Here is a 27369-nt window from a genome sequence, read left to right as displayed (position 1 = left end):
GAAATGGTTAAGGGTTAAATGTACACAAAATAAATGTTTCAGGTCTGGCCAACTCAATATCCAGACATTCATGGTTAGAACGAAGAAGGCATTTAGAAAACGGAAACCACTTGCTCAGAAAGACTTCAAGTACAGTAAATCTGTCTAAATAAATGGTCAAAAATTCCCCCTCAGAAGTGCCAGAACCACATAGCACACTACTGAAGATATCTTGTCAGGGAGATCCATACAAGGGGAGGTTTTGCAAAATACTAACTATAGGGGTGTGAATAAATGTGATCCTCATGTTTTCTGCATCTAAATTAATAAGAAAATGTGATTTTTCACAGTGCAATCAAATGAAGATTACAGTATGACAGTACAGTGTATTTTTTTCAGCAGGATACAATATCCAATAATATCCAATTTGTAAATCTTTGTTTAACATAATGTTTGTGGTTCCTATTTTAGGAGTATGAATAAATATGGAGGGCACTATATAAGAAAAGCTTGTTAATAGATCAAACTTGAATTGTCATCACAATTTGGTTTGTTCTTGCTGATGACACTACTATTCTTTTTATTTGCTCCTTTGTTGCTGTTAGGCTTAACATTTTTCTTCAAAATAACACTCAAAGCATTAGCAGAACATTTCGTTGGAACACATTGTGATTTTATTTTTAGTTTTAAGAAGCACACATTTTAGAAAAGTTACCTCCGAAATGGGTTCATCACATTCTTTTTTTTTCAGTTATACTTCATGAACAATTTGCTTAGTCAACCGACCATCTTCCAGTTTAAATCAGCAAATTATAGCTGTCCTGTTTTCGTCTGTCCACATGCTCCTTCTTATTTTCCAAGATAGATCGAATGGATATATGTTTCCTTTTGTCTTCAGGGGAGGTAATGTGAGTACTACAATGAAAAGAACTTAGGAAAGTTAAATTTTTAAGGTGAAATGCATTTTCTCTTTATAGAACAAAGGGTGACGCTCTTTTGTGGCTTTGTGTTTATGCCTTTCAATGTAAACATTATCCTGAGAACTGCTTTTTCATTGTCTAATCTTTAAAGGGTAATAAATTAGGCACTAGACAGCCATACAAGCTGCTACTAGATGTGAATGAGAATGTGTCTGTAGAAAAGGCTGGCTTTCAATCAAAGTCTATTGAAAGAATAGTTGGATTTTCTAAAGAAGCATGTTGTGCCTATTAACCAACTTACAAAGGGGACCATTTTCTTGATTTATGTATGGTTGCTATAGAGATTCTACAGCTGAGACTGGCAGGAGAAGCTATGGCTGAACAGGAGCTGTATATTTTTAGTTTCACTATAGGGGACAAATTTTAAGAAACTAATGGCAAATTAACTTAACCTAAATACCAGGGTAATTCACAATTGTAACAAAGTACAATACTATATACTGCTTTCCTGGAAACAATACAAAAAGTTTTTTCTCTTCTGCCATTCTCTTTGGGTGTATATATAGGTATTTATGTAAATGATTCTGAGGTCTATGCCTTATTTGAAAATATACTATCAAATGAGCAATTATTGGACATTAAATGCGTCAATTACAATGCATGTTTTATCAAGCATGGTACAAAAAAGCATTAGAACAGAGCAGATGAATGCTAAAACACAGATGCTGTGCAACAAACAGTGCTTATTTGTGCAGTATTAGCACATTTCATAAAAGTCTTCACTAACATCTGTTTAGAAATATGGATCCCTCAGAGCTCTCTACAGGGAGGGGTAGAAGAGAAGCAATTTACCATCTGAAGCCAGCTTGTGGGCACTGTGAACTGCAGCTCATGCCATTCTCCTGTAACCCCCTGACTCTTCCTGACCTAGAGAGTGACATATCATTTTAGAGGTAATGTTTGCATTAAAATAGCAATAAAGGGAGAAATAAAATGACTACTTGCATTCTTATTTAGCAAGAAAAAAATTAAAGCAAAAACTGTACTATAAACTATATCTAAAAACTCAAGAAGAAAACATTTCATTACACAGGTACAGTAAATATGCTGCTGATATTTAATGAAGGATTAAGTTATCATTCCTCAAAAGCTTAGTGAAAAAGCACATTTTAAGCTTTAGGTATACAAAATAGGATTTCCTTATAAAAATATACAATTATTTTAAACTATGTTAGAAAAGCTCAATTCAAACATAATCACTATGAAAAATAGTGGAGCTTAAGTAGAGCTAAAGTAGGACTAAGTGTTGCTTTATTTTAAGATGTGTTTAGCTTAATAAGCCATTTTCACAATGAAGAACAAGCATTTTGAGATGCTCTAGAAAAACTTTCCTATATTTTAAAAAATGAGACAGGGAATCTCTTGAACATTACTTAAACGTGCTTTAACATACTTTTAATAGGATGCTAACTGTGCTTTTTCCATCAACCAGAGGTGAAGATTAAGTGAGAAACCAATTAATGTTGTCAGGGTAACTATAAAGACAAAGCACTACAAACTGCAACGAAACCAGATGATTTGATGATTCCTTTAACTGGAAAGCTTGGCAGAGACACAGTTCACACAATCACACCTAATTAATAGATCTCACCTCTAATCTGTTACTGTTAGCCTAGGACTGATCATTTGTTTGGCTCAGAGTTCATACTGGCCTTCTCTTGCTAAATGTGTTTGTTACCGTAACCCCTCTATCTCTTTCAATTAAGCTCAGGTTAAGTGGTTTAACCACAGGAGAATAGGAAATAATGGAAAGAATAAATGTAATCTCTTTAATTTGCTAAATGGGTTATGAGGAGCCACTGAACAGAAGTTGCTTGTGATGGCCCTCAAGTGAACTATGTGTCATTTTGCCATAATAGACCTGAAGCTCTGTGTGAAATTTAAGCATTCTTAATTTTTTAAAGCACATATTTTACTTTTGTCTGTGTTATATGTGTTATATGCAAATATCATAATTAGCATACTTTTAATAAATTATGTATTGTACAGCATGCTATTGAATGTGATTCCATTATTGTTCATAGGAGTTCAGGGGAGCAAAGTTAAAAATGTGACAGGCACAAAGGATGATACTGTCCTGCTGCCCTAAGTAATTTAAAATCAGAAATAATTTGATTTGTTCTCTTCTATTGTTAGGTGGTACTTCTAAAAAGAATAGACATTGTGGGGCAGCCTTAGTGAGGAATGTTATTGTTAAAATAGGTGAGATCAATCCTGACAAATCTTTTAATAACAGAATTTTAAGAGTAAATAAACATCACTAAATGACCGTTTTTTTCAAAATAATTTGTGATGAAATGCACACACATGCAGTCAGCATTGTACTAAACCACTGTCATCTGAGTTGTGCGAATTCAGAAAATTGTTTCTAAAATGCCTTTATAAATATATACATATCGAAGGGCATCATTTCATAAGGAGGTGAGATAGCTGAATGTTTACGACAACGGTAGTGTTTACTTTGCCTCGTTTCCTTATTTTCCAGACTAAGTCTTAACCACACAGATGGGATCAATTAAAAGGAAATTCGGAACAGGCTTCCTCATTGCGTAAATTGATTATGAATTCTGTGTCTGACATGGTCTCAAAATCAATGAGTCATACTGTCAAAGAGTGTGTCTCATCAGGCAGCTATTAATTATGTACTGCTGAATGATTGCGCACTGGTGTACAGAGCCATCTGAAGCAACCAAAGCTGATGAATTCAAGCTCATTAGAATGTATGTCTCTTATTGAGACATTTACTTGCCTAGGGAAATGTTGTAGATGGTGAGTAAAATTCTGAGAGGAATAACCTTTGCATATTAATTTACTGTATTTCAGAGCACTGCACTTTTTGAGACCAGTCACGAGTTTGAAGCCTGCATGTTTTCTCTGGTTTATTGTAGATCCCCCTCACCCCTGCCACCTTGTTCCTAATTACCGTCTGCTTTGCTGATCAATGTTAAATGTAATCAGATTTTAAAAGTATTTCCATCCTGCTGAAGTTCACAGCTGTGAGATCTCTTTAACTGGGCTTGCTTTGTTTCTTTGGTGAAAGCTTGGTAAGTGCTTTTTGTCTGCCACAAAATGTAATTTTTTATCTGTAGGGTTTTGAGCAGGCTAAACGCTGGATGGCCCTGTTCTAATCCAGGATGAAGACATTTTAGTTTCATCTTATATCTCGTTCGTTTTACATTTGAAAAACAAGCTGATCTCAGAGCTTCCTGAAGCGCTGAACCAGTAAAGGTGCTTACCCTTGCACAGGTCTGTGATCTCGGGTTCAAGACTGGATCATGTGACTAACTGACTGAATGGGATTCTCCAAGTGGACACGCATGATGTCTGAAAGAGTTGTCCACTGAGGGTAGGGTGGGATGTAGGTCTCTCCTGGCTAAAAGCATCACAGTAGTCCCTGAGGCTTCCCAGGTGGTTAAAAGACATACAGGTGGTGCTAAACCTCCAGTATTGGTCTGTTTTGCCTAGGACTTGTTGAGAAATAAATGGCTTGAAGGTAAGCAGATTTAAGGACTTCAGTACATTAATTACAATAACATGGGTCTGAAATATAAGAACGAATTCTTGTGGCAAATGTATTTATGACTAGAAGAAAAACCACTCAGGTTTGGGGAGCGCATTAAGAACATACAGTAGCAATTGCAATGACTTGTGGACATGCATAATAATTTGTTCTAGTCCATCCATAACACTAGAGGAGGCGGAATTATCTTAGGACCTCTCATATCCCATACATTATTATTGTAGAATCAGCTATGCAGCTCTTATTCAGAAAATAAGTGCATGTTTTAAATGTACAAGTTGTAAACCAATAATACCCACATATTATTAATGTGTGGTTCACTCATGTGACTTCCAAGTACTTCACATGATACTTTTCAAAAGATGTACAGTGCCTAAAGAAAGTCTACACGCCCTTTCCAAAGTAACACATTTTGTGTCCCAACAGCCTGAAATCAAGACAGATTAAATCAGGATTTATTTACCTTTATCTACACATAAGATATGACTTAATGTGTTTTGATTTCAGGCTTTTAGGCCACAAAATGTGTTACTTCAGAAAGAGTGTGTAGACCTTCTGTAAGCACTGCATTTATGTTAGACCCAGCCTTAGACTGGTTAAAGGTACTGTATGCAAAGGCGTTTGAAGATTATTTTGAAAACAGAGAATTTAAATATCTGAGAATTTAAAGCTCATGTACACGATATGGAATGGGTCAAATGTCTCAGACATCAATCAACTGTCACGGTCGACATCCCCTCCTCCAGAAGGCGCTCTAATCCTCTCTAGATAGTCCTTTTAATTATTACTTCCTTGTGCGTCTAGTCAAGTCCCTTGTTTAAGTTTTCTTCCCCTAGCCTTCGCGGCTCAGCTTTGGAAAATGGTTGTCTCATGACCCGCCTACCACCAGGCTTCACAGGGAAGTCTGAGGGTATAGGCCACCCTAACCTTCTGAGCCCGGGGCCTGGGATGAAGACCTGTATTCCTGGTTCTTGTTTTTTCGTGTGTCTGTTCCTGTTTTGTCTCCGGATGGACTTCCCAATAATGGACATATGGACTGTCTCCTGATTCTCCTGTGGACCTCCCTGGATATGTTACAATGGATACAGTACCTACCCTTCACTTCTGCACAGACTTCCCCATCATCACTGTGAGCACCAATAAACCTTGTGAGTCTTCCCTCAACTCCGTTCCCTATTCCTTTCTGGATTTGCTGTCTCACATAGGGTCTTAAAATACTCTTTCCATTGGAGCCTCACCCAGCAACCGTTACTGCAACAAGATGTAAATACAGTTAAAGCCCTACAATAGATTAATTTTGGAAAAACAACTGCTGCATGGAAAGTTGTCAAAATTACTGATACTGACGTTCTTATGGATTTTCGTTCCAGTATTTTATTTTTGCAAGACCCTTTTAGTACACAATTCAATCTGGTTTTGCTGTGCAAACTATCACACAGTTAAGCATTTTCTTAATTATGTTGTTTTAATTTAGTATAACAGACCCTCAAAATGGACAATGAAATGAAGAAAATGTTTTTTAAAACAGCAGTTTTCCATTTTTTAACATGCTTTGTACCAATATGCAGGTACCATTGCATTTCAAAAGTTCAAAGGTAAGCCATAAGTATATGATATAATACATTTTAGTGCAACAAATGAGAATCAGTAATATTCAATCTTTTTCAATGTGTTTCAACATATGACTCAACAATCAGCCCCACTAACACACACATATCTTATCCCTTTGAAATTCTAAGTTAGTAGTATTAGCTGTATCACTCATGAACAATACTATATATTGAAATGTGATAACTGTTACATGCTACAGTACTTGATTTAACTTTATACTTTTTAGGCGCTGGGTACCTTCAACTTATTAAAACACATTTGAACATGGAAATTGAAGGCACAATACCCTGTAAGAAAAGGCTCTTGGGTAAAATATCAGTCACATACATAAATAAATCCCACTAGGTTTGTTTGTATACCCTTACCCTTCACAGGGGATTCTGTGAACAGCTTCTCTTTTGCAATTGTGCTTCCTTGCTTTTGATTGTGTTACTGGTGTCCCTAAGGGGGGTGAGGATCTATTGATGCCAATAGGATAGCCACAGCTAGTCAAGCAGTCTCAGGGGACTGTGATACAGCTTTCATTTCCAGTGAGTCTGTGCTTTCTTAGTTGTTTTCATCCAGTCTTCATTCAAGACAATTAACAAGCTAAGAGTTCTCAGTTTTTCACTTTCATGACTCTACGCACAGACCTATTATCTTTACAGTTGACAGCTATCACAGCCACAGATCTACAGATTTTGGCGTACGAGCCCTTGTTTTGGTACAGTAAATATATACTTCTTTTCCCTCACTTTTTGTCATGGACGCTTCTGGTCCATCATACCCAGTTTACCTTGGCTAATGACCTACAGATCATTGAAGGTTGTCGTGCATGCACTAGTCATTAGGTCCAGCACGCTTCTTTTTTCAACCAATGAATATCAGATGATAATTCTGACGATCTTATTACTGAGACTGAATCTCGTTCTTATTTTGGAATATATCCTCTAGCTACCTGAAAATGATAGATGTCTCTCACCTTCAGTTTTATGATCTAGTTTAAGATTCTGAAAGTGAGGATTCTTTATCTAATATCACATTACAGTATATTGCAGGTACTTTTCTTCAACAGTTCTTACTACTGAGAAAATGAAGCAAGGTAAAACATCAACTCATAAAGTACACAAGTCTGAATATTTCTTGTAATTGAGAACTTTATCCCTTGGCGTAATTGGTTTTAAGATTTTAAAGATACTTCATGGGGAAAAGACTTTCCATTAATGTGAAAGTAATGTAGAGTTTTTTATATATATTTGGTTGGGCAACAAATAGAGATATTTAATCAAATCTATCATTATTTATTTTTTAGGGTTGATTTTATCTGGTTGTTTATTTATACATCCAAACCAGAATGAACAACCTTGACAAGTAGAACCTCTATATGGGAGCACATCCACAAGGCTGATAAATTCAAATAAATTCTCCAGGGCATTGCAGAGCCTAGCTCTTTATTTCAGAATATTTCTGGGCTTCATGTGAAGGAGCCAGGCTGCAGCATTTATATCATGATATACAGTACATATTACAGTACATTCCACTCTAGATTATCTATCAAGTAAATGTCAATAGACAAAATAATATTTTCCTAAGACATTCTTATATAAAGGAATATATGTATATGAAAAGCATACTTTTCCCATTTATATTTTTACTGCATGATCATCACTAAAGAAGAATATCTGTGCCTTGCAGAAGTGTCAGATCCTTCCTATGGTCTGCCATAGAAGACATTACAAAACATTGAAGCGTATACACTTTCTTAAAACGTAATATTTTATTTAAAACCTGAGTGTTCAAACTGGAGAATTCATGGGAATCATGTAAGAAGCATGTTAGATAAGTTACGGTAAATGTCAGAACTGTCAAAACTAAAGAGAGAAAACCTGAAATGCATTGGTTGCATAAGTGTTCAGATCCTTGAGTTCAATATTTGGTGGAAGGACCTTTGGCAGCAATTGCTAACTTTAGTGTTTTTGGGAAAGTCCCTACCAACTTTGTCCACCAGATTGGTGCAATTTCTGCCCATTCTTTTCAATCGGATTTGCACAAGATCTATCAAGTTTCTTGTACATCATTTAGGCAAAGTCGTTTTCATGTATTTCGAAAACAATTCTCAGTAGGAATCAAATCTTGACTTTGAGCACTCAACAAAATCCATTGTAGCCTTTGGCCTTTGGATCATTGTTTTCAGTTTTGCAAGGAATGACCTAGGGAGATTAATGCAAGGTTGTAGGGAGGGTTGTAGGGGAGGCAGGGATGAATGCACGTTATAAGATATACTGTACAGTACAATTGGATGACCTGGGTGCAAGACAAATATATGTAGGCATAACTGGCATAAATGGCATAAATGATCATTGAAAGTTGAAATTTTGTCTCTGTTTTAAATCTGAAGCAGATTTTTTGCCAATACTTTTTTTCATCTATGTTCTACCAGTCTTGGCAAGCTTCACAGTCCCTGTGGATGAGAAGCAGAACTATAACATAACACCTGCCTCCACCATGTTTGACAGTAGGGGTGGTGTTGACTGAGTAATGCACATTGTTGGGTTTGCGTCAAATATAAAACTTTACATTCCAACAAAAAAGCTCAAATTTTGTCTCGTCTGACCACAGCATGTTTTCAGTATCACGTGTGTGTTTTGTCGGAAATCTCATGCAGAATTTGAAATGTTTTCACTACCATATGATTCCCCTTTTTCAAGTGACTTGGATATTGTTGACCTATGGGCATTTTCTCCCATCTCAGCCATTGGACTCTGGAACTGTTTTAAAATCATCGCTGGCTTCACACTAGGATTCCTTAAATGTTTCTTCCTTGCCCAGCTGCTCAGTTTGGAGGAACAGCTTGATCTAGACAGTGTGTGGTTGCCAATCGTAATGATCGACTTCATTATACTTAAAGAGATACTGTATTAAGGTACTTGTACTTTGAAATGTTTTGTACCCTTCTCCTGATCTGTGCCTTTATACAACTTCATCCCTCAGTTTTTAGTTTTTTTGCTTTGAATGTTTGAAATTGTTTGTGTACTGTATATAACAAATATTAATCGCTACATCAAAGTGTCATGAGTACAGGCTTTGAAAAAGGAAAACGTACTGTAAAAACTGTGTAAGGGTCTGAATAATATTGCAATGTACTGTAAATTATTAGTAACTCCACTCTAATATAATACATAACAAAAGTAGAGACAGCCCATGAGAAATAATTCTCATTTGCGAGAATTATCATAGTTACATTTGTTGATACTCAACAAACCTTTAAAATATTTCCAATATTCCTGTGAGCTGTCCAGTTAAGTAAATGTCGATTTTATTAGGTTTGTATTACAGTAGAGTTTTAATTTGCCCCTTGAGCAACAGGCTTTAACAGCATACTGTAAATCATTTCTTTGATATAAAAGCCTTCATTCTTAATTTAATGTGCACTGATTTATTCTGCATTCTAACATGGAAAAATTAAATGCCACACAATAAATGTAAAAATGGTGTACTTACATTAATGAAAACCAAAGGGGGCACAATATACTGTACATTTCTAAACATATGATTAACGAAACATATCAATAATTCTGTACACTCATTTACATGTTTTTGCAAAGCAGTTTTGTACAGACTCTTTCTCAACTATTTACCTGCTTATAAATTTCAAATTTTGCCTGAGGAAGCAGTGATTATATTCAAAAGACTTTATATTTTGAATCTATGCAATCTCCTACAAACTTATGAGGCTTAAAATGCTTAGAATATGTAAATAAATGAGATTTGTAAAGAAAATTAGAAGATACTCAGTTGAATAAGTATTTAACATCTTTACTACAGCAACTCTAAATCAGTTGCAAAAGAGTAGTTTGAAAGCTCTCAATATTAATGTTACGAACTCTGAGTAATAAAACTGGTTTCAATTGACTTCAGAGCAAATGTATCAGTCTCTGGATATTCCCTCAGATAGATATTACATTTCAAGCTCCGTGACATGGTGATATGACAAATTGACCATGAAGACCTGGGAGCTTTGAGAACAAATCAGGGATAAAGTGGTAGAAAGACACTGATGAAGAGAAGGTTACTTATCCTTTTCAGTACAGTGAAGTGCCTTACTATGAAATCAAACTCTACTCAGACCACCCTTCCTGAGTAGCAAGGAAGGCAGGAAACTGGGTAGGGATGCCACTGGGAAGCAAGCAGTGAGTCTGAAAGATTCGCAAAGATCTACGTCTTTGATGGATGTCACTGTTCATACACCAACAATATCCTGGTTACTACACACAGCTAGCCTGTATGGAAGAGTGGCAAGAAAGAGACCATTACTGAAAAAGATTCATCTTAACCTCATAACAGATTTATACTGCCAATATATGGGAGAGGAATTAATGTCAGATGAGACAAACATACTGTATAAGTCACAATTGTGCAAGCCCAAACACAGCATATCACCCAGGTGGCACCATCCCAGCTGTCAAGCATGGTGGTGATAGCACATAGCATAGAGATGTTTTTCATGAGCTGGGGTTGGGAAGATTTTTCAGAATTGGGAAAATATTAATGGTGCAAAGAATGAGTCAAAGCTTCACATTTCCACTGGACAATAACCTGAAGCACAAGGTCAAAGGCCCAATTGGTCTGACAAGAAGACAGTGAATGCCCTTTAGTAGGCTAATCATTCACCCTGACTTGAATCCAATCCAATTGAAAATGTGTGTAAAGGTTTGACCATCCCGGTGCACCAACATTTCCCACCTGAACGTTGTCAGAACTGGATCGATGCTTCTTTTTCTTGTCCTTTATGTGCTGTACAGGTTAATGCAAAAAGGCAGGGAACAGGCACAAACCTTCAGAGAAAGAAACAAAACCTGGGCAAAACAAGACGGGAGGCTGGAGTCAAATGTGATGACTTCTGATTAACATCTTTTATCTTGGGATCAGATGCAGCTTAATGTTTACTCCACAGCTGCACAGAAGTTCAGCTTCTTCTCAGGGTTTCATTTAGACACCCTCCATTCCAAAAACTGAAGATTAAAAAGATGAAGACAGAAAGCAGGCCTTAACTTTGCCTTAGGCAAGGGATCACACTGCACTTGAAGCTGAATGATTCGGCTTTTTTAAAATCTTTTGACTTTTTTAGGTTTCCCAATAAATTAGTTAAAGTGCTTTATACTTAGTGCTTCATATTGACTTTGCTTTCAGATCTAAGCACAGGAATTAAAATGGATTACATGACTGATTAACAGTAAAAACAACTTTTGTCAGTACCAAGGTCTGAAGCATACACAATATATAATTGATGGAAACACAACACTTAATTGAAGGAGTTTTTGAAACGTTTAACTTGCAATGTCCAATTGCAAAAAATACGAGAGGCATAACTATTTCGTAGTTATGTTATTATGTTTATTTTACTCTTGTTGAAGGCATTGGTAAGATGTTCCCACAGATGCTTTATTTTGCTCATGTCAGAAGAAAACACTAGCTCCAACAAGACCTCAAAATAATTTTCTTTAATTCAAGCTATTATAATGCTGGGACTATGTGATCTTGCGCTGTCCTGCTGAAAAAAATGAGACTTCAGTATCAGTGAGCAGTAAGGCTGACCTAAGTCTGGATCACAGGCATTCTTGTGTTAAAATAGATTCTTCCCCAAATTATTCACTCTTTCGTTGCCACACAAGTTGGGTTGAGCATCGCCATATCAAACTCAGCCTGACATAAATACATGCATTGTTTCACAGGTCTGTCAAGGCCAAAATGGCATTCATCACTGAATAAAATACTCCACCCCTGTCTCTGTCACCACCTCAGATGTTTTCTGGCCCAACAAAGACAATGACTTATCAGCTGTCAACATTACCCCTGAAAAGCCTCTCAGCATGCAGATCACTTTCATATGCAGATGGCAAACTACAGTCATTCAGCTCATGTGCAGGTTGTGTTTTCATGTTAATTTCCATGCCTAAACTTCTTATTTATGTAGAAAGATTATGTAGAGGTACAGTATCAGACCAATATGAAAGTCATGGGCTGGTGAGGTTAGGCTTTTCACAGACTTGGTTTCCCAGTTCTTTTGGATTTGGCTGCTGATTTTTGAAACAGAGCATCTCATTGTTCACGAAACTTCTCTCACAGACAGACTGCCTTCAATCAAGCTGATTGTCACCAGGAGATCATCAACTACTTACGCGTTTATAACAGAAGTTCAGGAGAATGGATAGATTCTTATCTTGCACACTTCTGCTTGCCTACATATATTTGTCTTGCACCCAGGTCATCCATTTGTACTGTACAGTATATCTTATAACATGCATTCATCCCTGCCTCCCCTACAACCCTCCCTACAACCTTGCATTAATCTCCCTAGGTCATTCCTTGCAAAACTGAAGGAAGGTTTGGGTAGCCTATCCTTTCAGTTAGACTGCCATTCCCTCAGTTGAGTCAGGCCAAATAGTCTACATACGTATTTTGCCCATCTAGAGCATTAATTAGGATATGACCAGAGTACTGAAATTGACACTGTCTTTTTAGATGGCTGTTAACACAGATTTTTAATAAACCCATTGTTGTAAATTTTATTTCAACAGAATACCAAACAGCAAATACTGTACATCTGGTAGTTTTATGAAACCAGGGCAGTACTTTGTTTTCCCAAAGAAGCAATTGACCGACCTACAGTATCTGCTCATCATGTAAATACATTAAAAAGAATGCTCAATGAGCTGGTGATGTAAAACTCACATCTGGATTTTTAAGTGTGATGCATAGAATGTTTTTTTTTACGTGGCACCAATCTAATGCAAATCAAAGCACGTGTGTTGATATTGCACTGAATCATTTATGTCACCAGACAAATCGCACACATCACAGGGAAGCCTCAGGCTATACTTACTGGCCGGAGATGGGGTGCTACACCCACTGGTGGGAGGGTGACCCTGAAGCCTTTGGAGAGGAGGAAGAGGGAGCCCACTTATCACTGAGGGGAAAAGGAAAGGATAGGTGCCAGCCGGATAACGGTTCATTTGGTCATCCACAGGAATGTGGCAGGATTGACTCCTGGCTGTCATCTTCATTGCTCCTAGGATCAACGGCAGCACAGGATCTCTAAATCATTGCGTTTATGCCCGTCAACTACAACCTTAACGTGTGGCAGCAAAAAAGGCATTTAAGTAATAGAACGGGTGAAGAGGATACCATCCATTGATTTAGCTGTTCTGGATTCACTCCTCCATGGCTGTCTTCTTCTTCAGTTTTTCTTTTTTTTTTCCAGAGGCTGAGGAAAAGCTCATGAAAATCTCATGATAAAGGCAGCCTCTGCAGGGCTGCTAACAAAAGAGGTCCTTCAGCTTCTCATTCTCATTTCAGTACAATCCTCCGTTGTCTGAAAAAGCAAGAAGTTCAAAAATAATGTTACAGCACATGCATACCCTGAGTAAGACAGCTTGCCTCAGATCGATACATTTATATCTGAACATCTATAGAAACAGTATTTTCCAAATTCTTTCACACTACAAGAACAAAATTCCAAAGTCTCTATATTAAACCTTTGCACTCTATATTCTAAGAATTATGCTGTAGCCTATACTTTATGTTTGAGAGAATACAGTTAACAAGGGTATTTTTGCCTGGGAAAAAAATGTAGTGTTCATGTTATACAGAAAGTAAAACTCATCTGGGAAGGAAAAGAATGTTATACTTACAAAACATTGGTACTATTAAAAATTGGTATCAAGTAGATCACACCAAAAAGCCAGTAAAGATTACCAAAAAGGTCAAAAAAGTGAAGACCAGATGTTTTGTAATTATCAGAGTTTTAATGTTATGAGTTAACTGAATAACAGAATCAGTCAACGGCACAAAGTAAAAGTCACAAAAATTAAGCACAGAAAACTTGGGAATCTGTAAATATGTAAATCTGTTTTTTTGTAGCCATATAAATGATAATGCAGATTGTTTTGAGGATTTTATATATCAAGAAATCACTGAGCATTACTTCAGGGTGTGAGGAGGGTGGTGGTGATTCTTGCACAGATGACAGAGATAATGATGGTGTTGAATAGATCTGGAGTATTAAGTAAAATGGGTGTTGGTATTCCTGTCATTATTTTGCAAATGCAAATTCCCTTATAATAAGATAGTGGAACTACAGTACACCACCCAACAAAATGTAACGCATCATAAAGAGTAGTCATAAAAAGCAACTAAATCACAAAATTAACACAGAATCTAAAGCTGGGTGAGTATTAGTGTGAGTATGAGTGTCACATATCGTGTGAATAAATGGAAAAGAAAGGCCTTATACCGATGCAAAATAAATTACAGAAAACATAATGGTAATACAAACCGAAGCACAGCCTGCCTTATCTAGACTGTTGTATTAGTTTGAAAGCTGCTCACAGTTCAACGCTGTTCTCTTGATCTGACTTTTCACTTATCCACTGTGTCACCATCATCATCTCTTCTTGTCAGTTCACTACCCCTGGGCTGTGCTTTTCCTCTCACAGAGGAAGATTAGCTTTGAAGTTTTCACACATCTGTGAGGGGCAGCAGCTAAGGTTAACACACCCTTAATTTGATTACTCCCAGAAACCTCATCTCAGGCAAGGAAGGCCAACAACAGGAAAAAAAAATAAAAACAAAGCAGATTTTCTCCTCCCTCTGGAGAACACAATTTCCATAATACAAGCATCTCAAAAAGGTACTTAATCTTGATCAGTTTTGTTTAGATTAAATTTTACTTGGATTTTAATAAGGATCAGAATTAAAGATATATATATACTATGTGGGTACCCACTACCCCACTACACTACTACCCACCTAAACTACTATGTGGGTAGCTTATGTACCATTAAAATTTTGTTTATTAAAGAACTGTTAAATCAATGCAAAACACATTACATCAGTATACCTACACAACACACAGTAGGTTTGGTCTATGCATTTCCTTCCTCTGTTTTTGTGTGACATATGATATTTTTAAATGCTAGTGTGCATTTTAAGAATAGATTCTGTTTGGGGGGAAAGAGTAAACTTCTTGTGAACTTGCATTGAAAGAATTAAGCTATGCCTGTGGTTTCCTTTATTATGTTATGCAAATAAGCTTCCCAGTTTAAGCAGAATCACCTTCTATAATGGATGCATTTTATTAATTGTAAATTAATTACAGTGTGGTTCATTATTAGGTAACTATCTTGCTGGGTTTCAGCTAATACAGTAAATGTGATAGTTCTGTATTCTCTGGACTAACTTTCTTTTAAATTGACATTTATAAAGTTTCTGAATTTAGTTCATTCATGAAAAGCATCCAATGCAGTACAGTAGGAAGCCAGTTCTTTATCCCAAAGAATAATTTAACAATCCATAAGACTGAATTCACCCCATTGGCTCAAGGACGCAGAAATAAAATAAAAGGCAAATATAACCACACAGCCTAAATAATCCTTAGAGCATTCTAGAGCAAGCAAAGGACATCCAGTTATTGTCCAGCCCATCCGATTGGTCCATATAGGACTGTAACTGCACAATGGAAGGAAACAGGAAACAGGCTGGCACATCTGTACTGTCTTAATAGTGTAAAAAGGAAAAACACAAGATTAGTTGTAGGTTTAATTTAGTATAAAATTTACTTATTTAGATATCAGCAACAGTTGTGCCACAAAAACCACGAGAACCATACAGTAGAATTAGAAAAATAACAATAGATAAAAGAGTAGATAGACTCCAATTAATCTGCACAGTAAATCTAGTTCAGCAGAATTATAACTGCATCAATATAACTGCAGTCATAATGCACCAATCTGCAGTTATAGTGCTATTAAAGTGATATGTAACTACACTTCATAATTAATGATCCCCCAGTTAATGCTCTTTATGGATGTGATTCTTGTAGCTTAATAGGAAGATATTGCTTTAGTACTCTTGAGCATGATAGCCAGGTAGCTGTGCTAAATAAGAGCTACTGCACATGTTTTTTTTTTCACTGAAGAAATTAAGATACCCTTTTTTTAATGAAAATGTACACACCTTATTTTCATTGAGCTTACTGGTCAATTAATTTGGCAAAATACGATGAACTGTGCATAAACAGAGGTTTCAGCCTGTTTGCTAAATTTAAGCCTTAAACTAAAAAAAATATATGGACTATATCGTAGCTCTCACTCGTGCTCCTGAAGTCAGAAAAGATCAATTTAGATTGAAACCCTCACACATAAACTTTCTGTTCTGTTTTCAAACCAACAGCATAGAAATTCCAAAAGACATACTGTAACATGCTCAGCTGTTATAAAGAAACGTTTGTGATGAAGGTAGAAGGATATTCAAGTACATAATACAATTATTTTAACACTGTTAAGAAGAATTTTGTATTCAGAATATTGTATATTCAGAATATTGTATGCTCATGTATATGTATGATCTGACACTGATTACTTCTGTTTGAAACAGAAACTTTCTCTAAGGTGTGGAGTTGCCAAACAAACTGGAGAATACTGCTCATAGCCTGTAGAGGATTCTGGATTTGCTGCAGGGATGTACAATATTCTTTCATGCTGTGTCTATCCCTTAGTTCACACATCTGCTCTTGAACTCTGTGTATAGAGCTAAAGTGTCTGTCTTCTTTCTTCTGAGTGTTCTAGGCATACAGCAGTGAATGTGATAAAAATGAATTAATAATAATTAATTAATAATTGCTTACACTAATACGGCGCTTTTCTGGACACTCCACTCAAAGCGCTTTACAGGTAGTGGGGACTCCCCTCCAACACCACCAATGTGTAGCATCCACCTGGATGATGCGACGGCAGCCATAATGCGCCAGAACGCTCACCACACATCAGCAATCAGTGGGGAGGAGAGCAGAGTAATAACGCCAATTCATAGAATTAATGTCTTAAACAAAAACTAAAAGAGTGCAATATCATGTACTGTACCTGTTCATATTAATTATATTAAGCCATTTAATACCTCACATGTGAACATGCATGTTATTCTTGACTGCATGTTGACCTACTGACCTTTGGCAATTAAGTATCAATCATGGTAGTATACTCTACAGTTCACATACTTAACCATTCTAAAAGGCTTTAGAAATGTGGCTATAAAGTTGTTTGAGTACTTTAATATTTGCTCAGTGCTCTGTTGATCTATTACGTCAGGGGGTTATCTTAGTTAAACAAACCAGTGCAAGTTATTCTACTGTTATAGTTAACCACAGTTTATATTAATTCAGATAAATAAACACAAATGTAAACCCACCCAAATATTTGTATCACTTAACTCTTCTCTTTTGGGCACACAATTATTATTAATGTTTCAGAAAAAAACACACATCTTAAAACATTTTTAAGACAGGTTTATATTTAATTTGATCCTTTAAGCTGATTGTCTTTTTATTGTTTTATATATCGCTTACATTTGAAGTAGATGGTCGAGATATTTTAACATAAGACGGACTTTCTAAAATAAAATATTGTTATCAAGAATTAAATTGTGCTAAAACAGTATTTTATATGGCCAGAGATCTTTAAAGGCAAAATGCAAAAAATGAGACTCAAAATAACAGAATCTAATTTTTCAATGATCATTGACCAATTTTATTTTAATTAAGATAAAGTGAGATTGCTTAAAATAACTTTGATTTGATGAAATAGGCAGAACTGTGGCACAGTGGTTAGCAATGCTGCCTCGTAGCACTGGTGCCCTGGGTTGATCTCTTTACCTGGGGTGCTAATCTGCACAGAGTTTGTATGCTCACCATGGTGTCAGGAGTCTGCTATGGTACTGTAGGTTAATTGGCTTATGGGGAAATGGCCTGTGATGTGAGCGTGTGCGTGTCTGTGTGTGTGCCCTGCGATGGACTGGTGTCCCATCCAGGGTGTGTCCTGCCTTTGCCTGTTGCTTGCCGGGATAGGCTGCCTTGCAAACCTGAACAGCTGTAGATAAAGTGATCAGAAAATGGATGGACGACATCCTATCCTGTTGAAAATTGCACAAGGTCTTCACTTATGTTTGTTTTTATTACAGAATTTAATATTAATTATTATACAAATTAAATAATTTATAGAATGAAAGTACTCGTATTAGTTTATTAATGTTGTTTTACTATAAACAAAAGTAATTCTGAAACATTCTGTAGGACTGGGTACAGAGTGGGGAAGAACTGAACGTGAACCTTTTTTTTTTGTATGAAATTCAAGCTGACATAATCACATTCCTTTATCTTTCAATACATGTAAATTGAAGATGAACTTTTGAAAAGTGAAAAAAGTACAGGCTAGAGATAACTTAATTTTATTGAAGGGCCTGGAGATTCAACTGTCAACTGAGATAAAAGCTGCAGAAAACCACTAACAGGTTGAAATCATGTCTAAACTGCAAGTACTGAAAAGGAGAAAATGTTGCATTCAGTAAGTGGTACTTATTGAAAAGAGTGCTTACAATTTTTTGCTCAGATATTTCGAAAGACCTAACAATTCTTTATTTTCTAAAAAAATATTAGATTTTTTTCAAGTTTTTCCATACAAAACTTTTTCAAATGTACTTTTTGACAGTTGAATCTCCAGGCCACATTAATCTTAAATATACTTATTAATAAATGGAAGGAAAATTATGATTTTTTTTTCACTTTATTCATACTGCTATGTCTGTGATTTTTTTAAATCCATGTCATGTCGTGTCCTCTTAGCGTACTAGATAGAAGATTTAAGATCTCTGCAACATTGATGTACTACAGCAGAGTATATTAACTTTTTTGTGATCAGTCATAATTCTGGAAGCAGTATTACAGAAGCCTATTAGCGCTATGGAGAACAAATATTAATTGCGTTTAAATGAAAAAAAAAATGAGATAAATGAGATAATTATTGCATAAAAAATATTTTTTTGTTTAGACAAGATACTTATGGTGTTAAAAAATATAATTACTTTGTTAACAATATCGCCTAATGCTTACATAAAATACATTTGAATTTTGAATTACACAGCAAAATGCAGGAAACGTGTCATTTGAAAGGAGAAGGAACAATGTTTCTGTCTTTACCCCTGTTGCTGACAATGCATTAGCAGAGCGCTATCTCGTTTAAATGCCACACTATGTCTTTAAAAGCAAAATTAACTCCTTTCAAGGCAAATTTATCTTGTTTAAATGCAATACGTTTCTCATGTAAGCACTTTCTTATCTTGTTCAAACACAATAAGTTAATCGTTTAAACTGCAATATTATTTCATTGAAAAGCAATACATACTTTTTCTCCCGGGCGCTAATAGGCTTCCGTACAATATCCAATATTAAAACAAAAATAAAATGCAACGATATATAAATGATATTGTTGCTATTTGCCAAATAAAAGCAATTGTATAAGATAAGATTAGATCAGATCACTTTATTAGCCATATACAATTTCTTCCATTAGGAATTTGTTTTTTTGCATACCCCAACTTGCTCTCCATGAGGGAGACAGGCAGGGAGAGAGAAGCTTGGGGTCAGAGCGTGGAGTCAGCCATTGTAAAGCACCCCAAGAGCAGCGGGGGCTAAAGGCCCTATGGAGTAGGATTCCTCTGCCAGCCGCGGGATTTGAGCCAGTAACTTTCCAGCCACAGGCGCAGATCCTTAGCCACAGAGCCACTGCTCCGCCCATTTATATGGAAAACAAATGAGAAAATAAATAAAGTAACACATACATAAAAACTTCTTTTTACCATTCTGACCTTTCTGGCATTCAGCATAACAGAGTTGTACTGTACTGTACATTGGATTCCAAGTAAAACTGTCTCAAACATTGGTAGTTACATAGCTCATGGTATATATGGCATGATACTTGTGTTATGCTGCATCATGTATAACAATGCAAAACATCGTTTTACTCTTTTGTTGATTTTGAAGTCAAGAATTACTGCAGGATTCACTTATTTTGTGATTTGTCAGGAGTTATCAAGTGAAGGCTTTTAGATAGGAAGTTTACCATAAAAAATCAACTATTCATGCGGTGAGCTTGTTTTCAAATGAACCTCTATACCTTTATATACACTATAAAAAGTAACCCTATTCATTGTGAAGAAACCTTTGGTGACAAATGAATGTGAATGATATGGACTCCAAATTAATTTTCAAGGAGAATTTATAAACTGTCGTAGGAAATCAATTTAAAGTCAGGTGGATCCCACTGTTAACAACGACAAGAGGATATGGATGTAAAATGAATCAAAGGCATATTTTATGAGTATTATTATATTTACACTACAATCAAGAGATGTGTCTACTCACGTTTTTAAGAGATATCAAAGAAAATCATAGAATACTGTTCATAGAAAAATGTTGTCTTTTCTGTTGCTGCAAAGCTTAAAGTTAGCTTTGCAACCTAGTTTATTCTAGGATCAATGTTTTCAGACTTGATTTAAATTCAGATTTCACTTTTTCTTTCCTAAAACACAGCCTCACCACTGTTCGTGGCAATACTTCCTTAGAGTTTAAAACACTTGAAAATAACATCTATACAATGTTTCAGATGATTAACAAAATTTAGCATAACATATGATACCCAGCTGTGACTCATTAAGAATAAGAAATGAACACCTTGATTAATAGGAAGGATTATTAGGTTTCAACTGGAAAATGTATAATTCAGGCCAAATATTTCCTAACTTTACATTTCTTTTTGGAGGCATAAGCTGCAGTTGTAAATGTTTGAAATAAACAACTCTTGAAGTATGTTCAACTTATACTTACACACTGTAGTGTGTTCTATATAAAAATATAATTTGTGTCCTCTTAATTAAAAAAATAATGCTATGATAGTTGGAACGGGTGCTGCTTTCTCGATGAGACATGCAGTCTAGAGGTACAGTAAATCGCATTACTGCTGGAGACAGTTTCATATACTGTCTTGCTATGTTCCATTAAAATCTTCAGCCATGAAATAACAATCAGAAATAATCATTATTTAAAAATGTAATCAGTGGTTTCATGCTCCATCAAACATTTTAACTAGACATTATACCTGAAAATACACATGCAGTGTATACAAATGAGAAGTGTACCATTTTCTTTAAACAGACTTTAGTTATATCCAGACCTGCATCACTATAAAGCAGTATCAACTACTTCTCCAAGCATGAGCTTTCAAAATTGCCTTGAAGGTAACATACACTAATCATGTTATATGGTGGAATCACCATACCAATGAAGACAGACCATGAAAAGTACTGTTATTTAAATAAAATAAGCTGCAGTTCAATGCTTTGTACATACTACAGCAGTGGATATACTGCAAACAGTCACTTGTACTTTTTTAATATGAAGATTAAAAGATTTTGTGTAAAGTTACAACAGCAAAACAACAACAATCATCATAATCCTCCTCAACAACAATTATAATAACCTTAAGGTAATCAACCTTATCAGTGTTTTTGAAATCAAGAAAATGTTTAACAGATTTCTTTGTTTTGTGGGAGAAGGGGTTTTAATGTATAACCTTGTATTCCTAGTCTTGGCAAGCCCTTAGAGAATTTTCAAAGAATGTAATGAAATGACCTGTCATGCTTGACTGATGTCACACCTTGTCTAGTGATGGAAAATGTCACCGGAGTATTTAGGAATGAGAAAAAAATGTAATAATGAGCACAACCTTGGGAATGTGAGTCAAAAAGGTCAATATTACTGTGCAGCATGAGCATATTGGCTGTTTGCTTTCATGTGTAATTAATCAAGGCAAAGCATCATACAGCTGGCTCACCATGGTCATTATTGGTCACATAACATTCGATCAGTAAATTATATTTGCCTATTATTTATCTTTTTAGAAGAATATATCTACATATCTGGCTGTTCATTTGACCTTCCAAAACACATGCATGCACTTACATATACACACATATCAGATCTTTTTTTACATTATGGAAACCTAGCAACAGTCTTTTCAATCCCCAGTATGAATTTCTTCACATGAATAATAGAACAAAGCATTATTTCAACACAAAACAAGATTGTCTGATCCAACCCAAATGTACAACAAGCCAACCAGGGCTAAGACATCAAACCCAGCTACTGTATGTGTCCGGCTTGTTGTAGTTAATTCTGAGTTCTGTCCCTGTTGTTCAGAAATGAAATGAGGAATCAAAGTTCTTAACATTCCATTCTTGCAAACATAGAATGAACTTCTCTCTGCACAGGTTATTTCCATGACAAATGACACCTACGACTCCTTTAATAATAATAAAAATAATAATTGCTTACACTTACAGTATATAGCACTTTTCTGGACATTCCACTCAAAGCACTTTACAGGTAATGGGGACTCCGCTCCTTCCCCCTCCTTCACCACCAATGTGCAGCATCCACCTGGATGATGCAACAGTAGCCATAGTGCGCCAGAACTCTCACCACATGCTATTAGTGGGGAGAGCAGAGTGATGAAGCCAATTCATAGATGGGGATTATTAGGAGGTCATGATTGGTAAGGGCCAATGGGAAATTTGGCCAGGACGCCGGGGTTACACCCCCTACTCAAGACACGCCCTGGGATTTTTAATGACCTCAGAGAGTCAGGACCTCGGTTTTACATCTCATCAGAAGGACGACGCCTGTTTACAGTTACAGTGTCCCCGTCACTATACTGGGGCATTAGGACCCACATAGACCGCAGGGTGAGCACCTCCTGCTGGCCCCACTAACACCTCTTCCAGCAGCAACCTTAGTTTTTCCCAGGAGGTCTCCCATCCAGGTACTGACCAGGCTCACACATGCTTAGCTTCAAGGGGTCGCCAGTGGTGACTTGCTGGGTGATACAGCTTCTGGCTGGTAATCTTTACCTACTCGTGCTATGAGAAGCATGAAAAAATAAAAAAATGCAGACTTTTGCAGATAAAAAAGATCAGAGGTGTGCTGGTGAGAAGTCTACAGGTGGTCACTTTAATGCGGAAAAGTTGGCCATTTATTTTCCCAAAATGTGGAAAAGGAGATGACTAGTGTGGCTCCAGCATTAAAAAAAAGCATATTTTAAAAACATCTGGCTCTACTGGCAGACAAGCAGAAAAAATAAATAGTCTGAAAATAATAAATCAGCATTTTAAACAACATTACTGTAGTTAATGGTGTGGTGACATAAAATATAAGCTTTTCACTTTTACAGTGCTTTTTGCAGGAGAATTTTGATCCACTAAAACAAATCAGAATTTAAATAAAGCACCTGGGTTGTGATATCGCTAGAACATGTTTTTAATCACAAAGGTCTGCTTACTTTTAAATGGTTATAGTAGAATTTAAACAAGTGAAGCTCAAAAAAGCTTTACCAAACAAAACACTATTATCAGGAATCAGGTATTTAATTTGGGATTGCAATGTGATTTGAATTGGATTTGATTTAATTTTTGCCTAATTACATGCACATTTTAAGTTTGCTCTCCTGTAACATATACCAAAAGAAGTAACTCAGAAAGCAAAACTATAAACACTTTTCTCTTTACTAAAAATCCAAATGTAAGGCCTGTTTTGCATATTTTTTTAATATCTTTAAAACAAGATAAATGTGTCTTGTTTTCAAAACACATACTGTATATATTTTAGGGATTCAGAACAATCAATTCTGATAACATTTAATTAGTAAATAAAAATAGCATTCATCAATCATTGAGGTGGGAGCTGCACATTGGTGGCGGTGGAGGAGAGTCCCCATTACCTGTTAAGCACTTTGAGTGGAATGTCCAGAAAAGAACTATATAAGTGTAGGCAATTATTAATTATTATTATTAATCAGATTCTAATCATAAATAAAGGCAGCCTCAGGTGGTCTAAGAAATGTTGTAGAGAAATGGAGCAGAAAGCAGAGGACAAACAACTTGGTGCTCATGGACACAGTGGTAGAGATTGACATGTACAGTACTTCAGCATCTGAGGCAGCCAAGATGAGTCTATCAACACCATATCACTAGTTTTAAAGAAAATCAACCAATTGGTAACCATGTCCTAAATCTTGGATTATCAGTCAGGGAATCTGAGTTTGAAGTTTATCCAAATCCAAAGCAAGCTGCATTCAGCATGTGTCCCTCCAGAAATTAAAAGTTATTCCACATTTTAGAATATGTAATCAAATACTGTATTTATAACATTCATTTGTATACAGTAAGACATTAATGTACATGCAGACATTCCATCAGATTTCACAATTAAAAGAAAACCTTCTGGTGCCTGAGGTCATCACTTCACTAAAGAACAAGAGGGTGTGATTGTTAATGTGATCATGGCCAATAGTGACACCACCTTTTTTAGATAAAGGTCAGGATTATTCAGAGAAATTATGCATTATTAAAACAAATCATAGCAAGCAGATGAAGGAAATCCTTATGCGAGTCTCTGTGGACTAAATAAAGGGTGGGTGTAAAACGTGCAATATCAGTACAGACAATCAAGCTTTTACTAAGAAATCTCTAATAATGATAATTAAATTACTACTTATTCTTATAAAATTATTCTAGTGGTGTTCTTCAAATTTTAGGTGTGAAGTTTGAATGGCAGCATTGCGCACTGTGAAAACATCTTTATTGGTGAGGCCATTGGACACCATGTTACCATAGAAGTCCCCAGTCATCACAGAGGGAAATTCACTATTCCTCACTGACATTTCACTTTCCATTCTCCTGCTATTAGTTCACATAATACAGCAAGGAGACTTGTTTTTGTTCACACTGTGTATACATCTGGTTCGGCCTGGAGGAGCAGAAACTACAACTTTTGTCAGTGGCTGTGGTAAAATGAGCTTTTCATGTCTTTGTGGGGTATTTTTTCTTACACTGTAACTCCACTTTTCTTAACCCAGGTGAATCGTTTTTCTCTTCTTGGTGATGTCCGTGATTAAGATCCGCCTGAATCAATCAATTTTCTCTATCCCAAGGATGATCAAGTGATGGCAGAAGTGCGATGCAGTTGAAAATGTGTGGCCAGATATAGAGAGGCCTAGTGATACAGAATAGGATACTCTAAGTGTTGTGATTGCTAAACTTTCAGTGTCTATGTTTTTGTGGTTGTGTTAACGTGTACCACCGACACCCAAAGAGTCAACCATCCTCACCTTGGGCTTCCAGCCACTAAATTGTCCAGTGGAACTGGGAAAGTGCACAGATCTGAGAACTGGAGAAAACTGATAAACCAATGATCACCTGTTTTGCCTTGTTTTCTTTTTTGTTGTCATTAAAACATGGATAATATTTCTAAATGTATGCTTGTGCCTAGTTTGTTCGAATACACTAAGCTCAACGAATTCATTTCCTGATGATTTAAATAATACTAATACTGATACTGATAAATCACCAAATTGCTACAGAAGTTTTAGAAACAAAAAGAGAAGTCGGGTTTTTATGCAAGCAGTTTTTAGAACTCAGATAATGCTTTCAACAAATGTGCTGAAATTGAAAAACATTGTAACAATGACACATTTTGTATCTTTTCTATAATTTATTCACTTATAATAGTATAAGATTTGTCTAAATATACAGTACAGTACTGTATAAGATTCAGTCTTGCTTTGCACCAGAGCCTTTTGTATAAAAATGAAATACATACAGCACTGTAAGTGCATGGTGCCTTCTTTGCCTCATCTTTTAGAAAAAGCATACAGTACAATATGCAATCTCTCTGCTCATAGTAGCTACAGTGGCTTTAAAGAGATTCAACATTGACATTGATTCAAAACAAAGCATCATGCTAGTACTGTGTAAATATTCATTTGTGAAAAATGTAATGGACAACGGATATGGATATCTGAGAAAAGAAATATAAGCTCCAAAAGTGAAACCGTAATGCTGGATGCCATATGTATCCTGCTTTAACGATGTTTACAATGCCTTCATTGTACTGCTGTACATCTCATATGCAAATTGTGCATTTACACAACTGCTGTATTCATTTTTTAAACATGTGTTCAACAACATTTACTTTTTTTAAACAACTTGTTTAACATTGATCTTTACACATGTTTGTAATATATATATATTACTTTTTTCTTAATACCCTGATGCCCAACTTTTTGAGTTGCACAAGACTGCATTAGCACTACTCTTCTGCACATGGGATGTTAACAGATTGGAGTGGAAATTTGAGCATATAAACTATCAGCAAAACATACTGTAGAACCCAATGGTTTCACTCCTCAAACAGAAAACTTGACAGATTGGACTAATATTTTTGTATGATGTGTGCCAAAGTGCAAATTCCTGCATTGTTTGAAAACTGCAGGATGTATGAGCTTCATCTTAGACAGACATTCCTATAGGCTTTTCCCAGTTTATGCTGGGAAAGGTGAAATCTCAGATTAATCTACTTCTTTTTCCACATAAATTCTTAATTTCAAATTACTGTGCAGTAGTTTGGTGGTTTACCTTTGAAATGGTTTTGAACCAGTCTGACCCAAATTGGTTCAGAGGCTCTTTATTTGTCTGTTTTTTCTCGAACCTGAATACATTTTATAATATACAGCACTGCACCTCCCCCTCATCTATCTTTTCTGTCTGTTCAGGAATGGTACGTATTGTAGTGTCTAATGTTGCATTCATCCTCATCGTTTTCAGTTAATAATGTTTCTGTGATCCCAATTATATAATAATTGCCTATTAATATGGTAGCATCCTGTCATTTGTTTGAAATACTCCTAGTATTTAGATATAAGCATTTAATTAATAGTTGTGATTCTCCTTTGTTTCTCCTTATGTCTATGATGCCTATACAACTTCCTTTGGGAAAGTATTTGTCTTCTCCCTCCTTTATTTCTGCTTTAGATACTTCTGGATTTCTGTGTAGATCTGTGATCTGATCTTTGTGGACCTTTATCTTCATAGTTGACAGGTAGGCTTCAGGTTGTTAATTAATAATTGTTGATGAAATCCAGAGATAACAAATTAAAACGTTGTTTTTATAAGAGTTCTATTAATGCTACCCTTATAAAAATAATGTTAGGTGTCATTTGAGGTGTTAAAAACATGCTTACAACATAATTACTGTTTTCATAAACTTTTAGCTATTCAGGGAGCTCACTTCTTGAAGTGCTTGGGATACTGCCGAGTCAAATATTGTTTTCTTTCCCGCTCTTGAGGTATAGCAGAAAGAAAAAAAATACAGCACAACTGTTTTGATACACATCCACATAAAAGACCTGATGAAGATCATTGGATGGAAGTGGTCTTCCAGTTACAACTAAGGACCCCTTTAACAAAGCTCCATTTAACTCATCACATCACACACTGTATTTTTACGAACTCTGCTCAAAGTGTCCTATCACTGTCTTGGCTTCCTGTTTCCACCCTTGGTGCAATCACTGGTTTGAAAGG

General features: G+C 35.9%; 1 protein-coding gene and 1 long non-coding RNA gene across 4 annotated transcripts in view; both read right to left on the bottom strand.

The window, feature by feature from the left end:
- Positions 1 to 27369, bottom strand: part of LOC148651421 (retinoic acid receptor beta-like) — a 263163-nt gene that overhangs the window by 121428 nt on the left and 114366 nt on the right. For all 3 annotated transcript variants that reach the window (XM_088601681.1, XM_088601679.1, XM_088601680.1), the window contains 2 exons: positions 13255 to 13441; positions 12953 to 13138 (listed from right to left, as the gene is read on the bottom strand). In XM_088601681.1, coding sequence (XP_088457807.1) covers positions 12953 to 13138; positions 13255 to 13261 — 193 coding nt within the window. In that variant the 5' untranslated portion in view covers positions 13262 to 13441. The remainder of the gene's footprint in view (positions 1 to 12952; positions 13139 to 13254; positions 13442 to 27369) is intronic.
- Positions 631 to 8227, bottom strand: LOC148651422 (uncharacterized). The gene is made up of 3 exons (XR_015925747.1): positions 5575 to 8227; positions 1752 to 1826; positions 631 to 894 (listed from the first exon to the last, which is right to left on the bottom strand). It is a non-coding gene; the product is annotated as an uncharacterized LOC148651422 (long non-coding RNA).

The sequence above is a fragment of the Lepisosteus platostomus genome, chromosome 12, assembly GCF_059453375.1.
Source record: "Lepisosteus platostomus isolate fLepPlt1 chromosome 12, fLepPlt1.hap1, whole genome shotgun sequence".
In the NCBI taxonomy this organism is placed as follows: Eukaryota; Metazoa; Chordata; class Actinopteri; order Semionotiformes; family Lepisosteidae; genus Lepisosteus; species Lepisosteus platostomus.
Note: the sequence above shows the minus strand (reverse complement) of the source record. Positions and strands in the feature narration are given on the sequence as shown.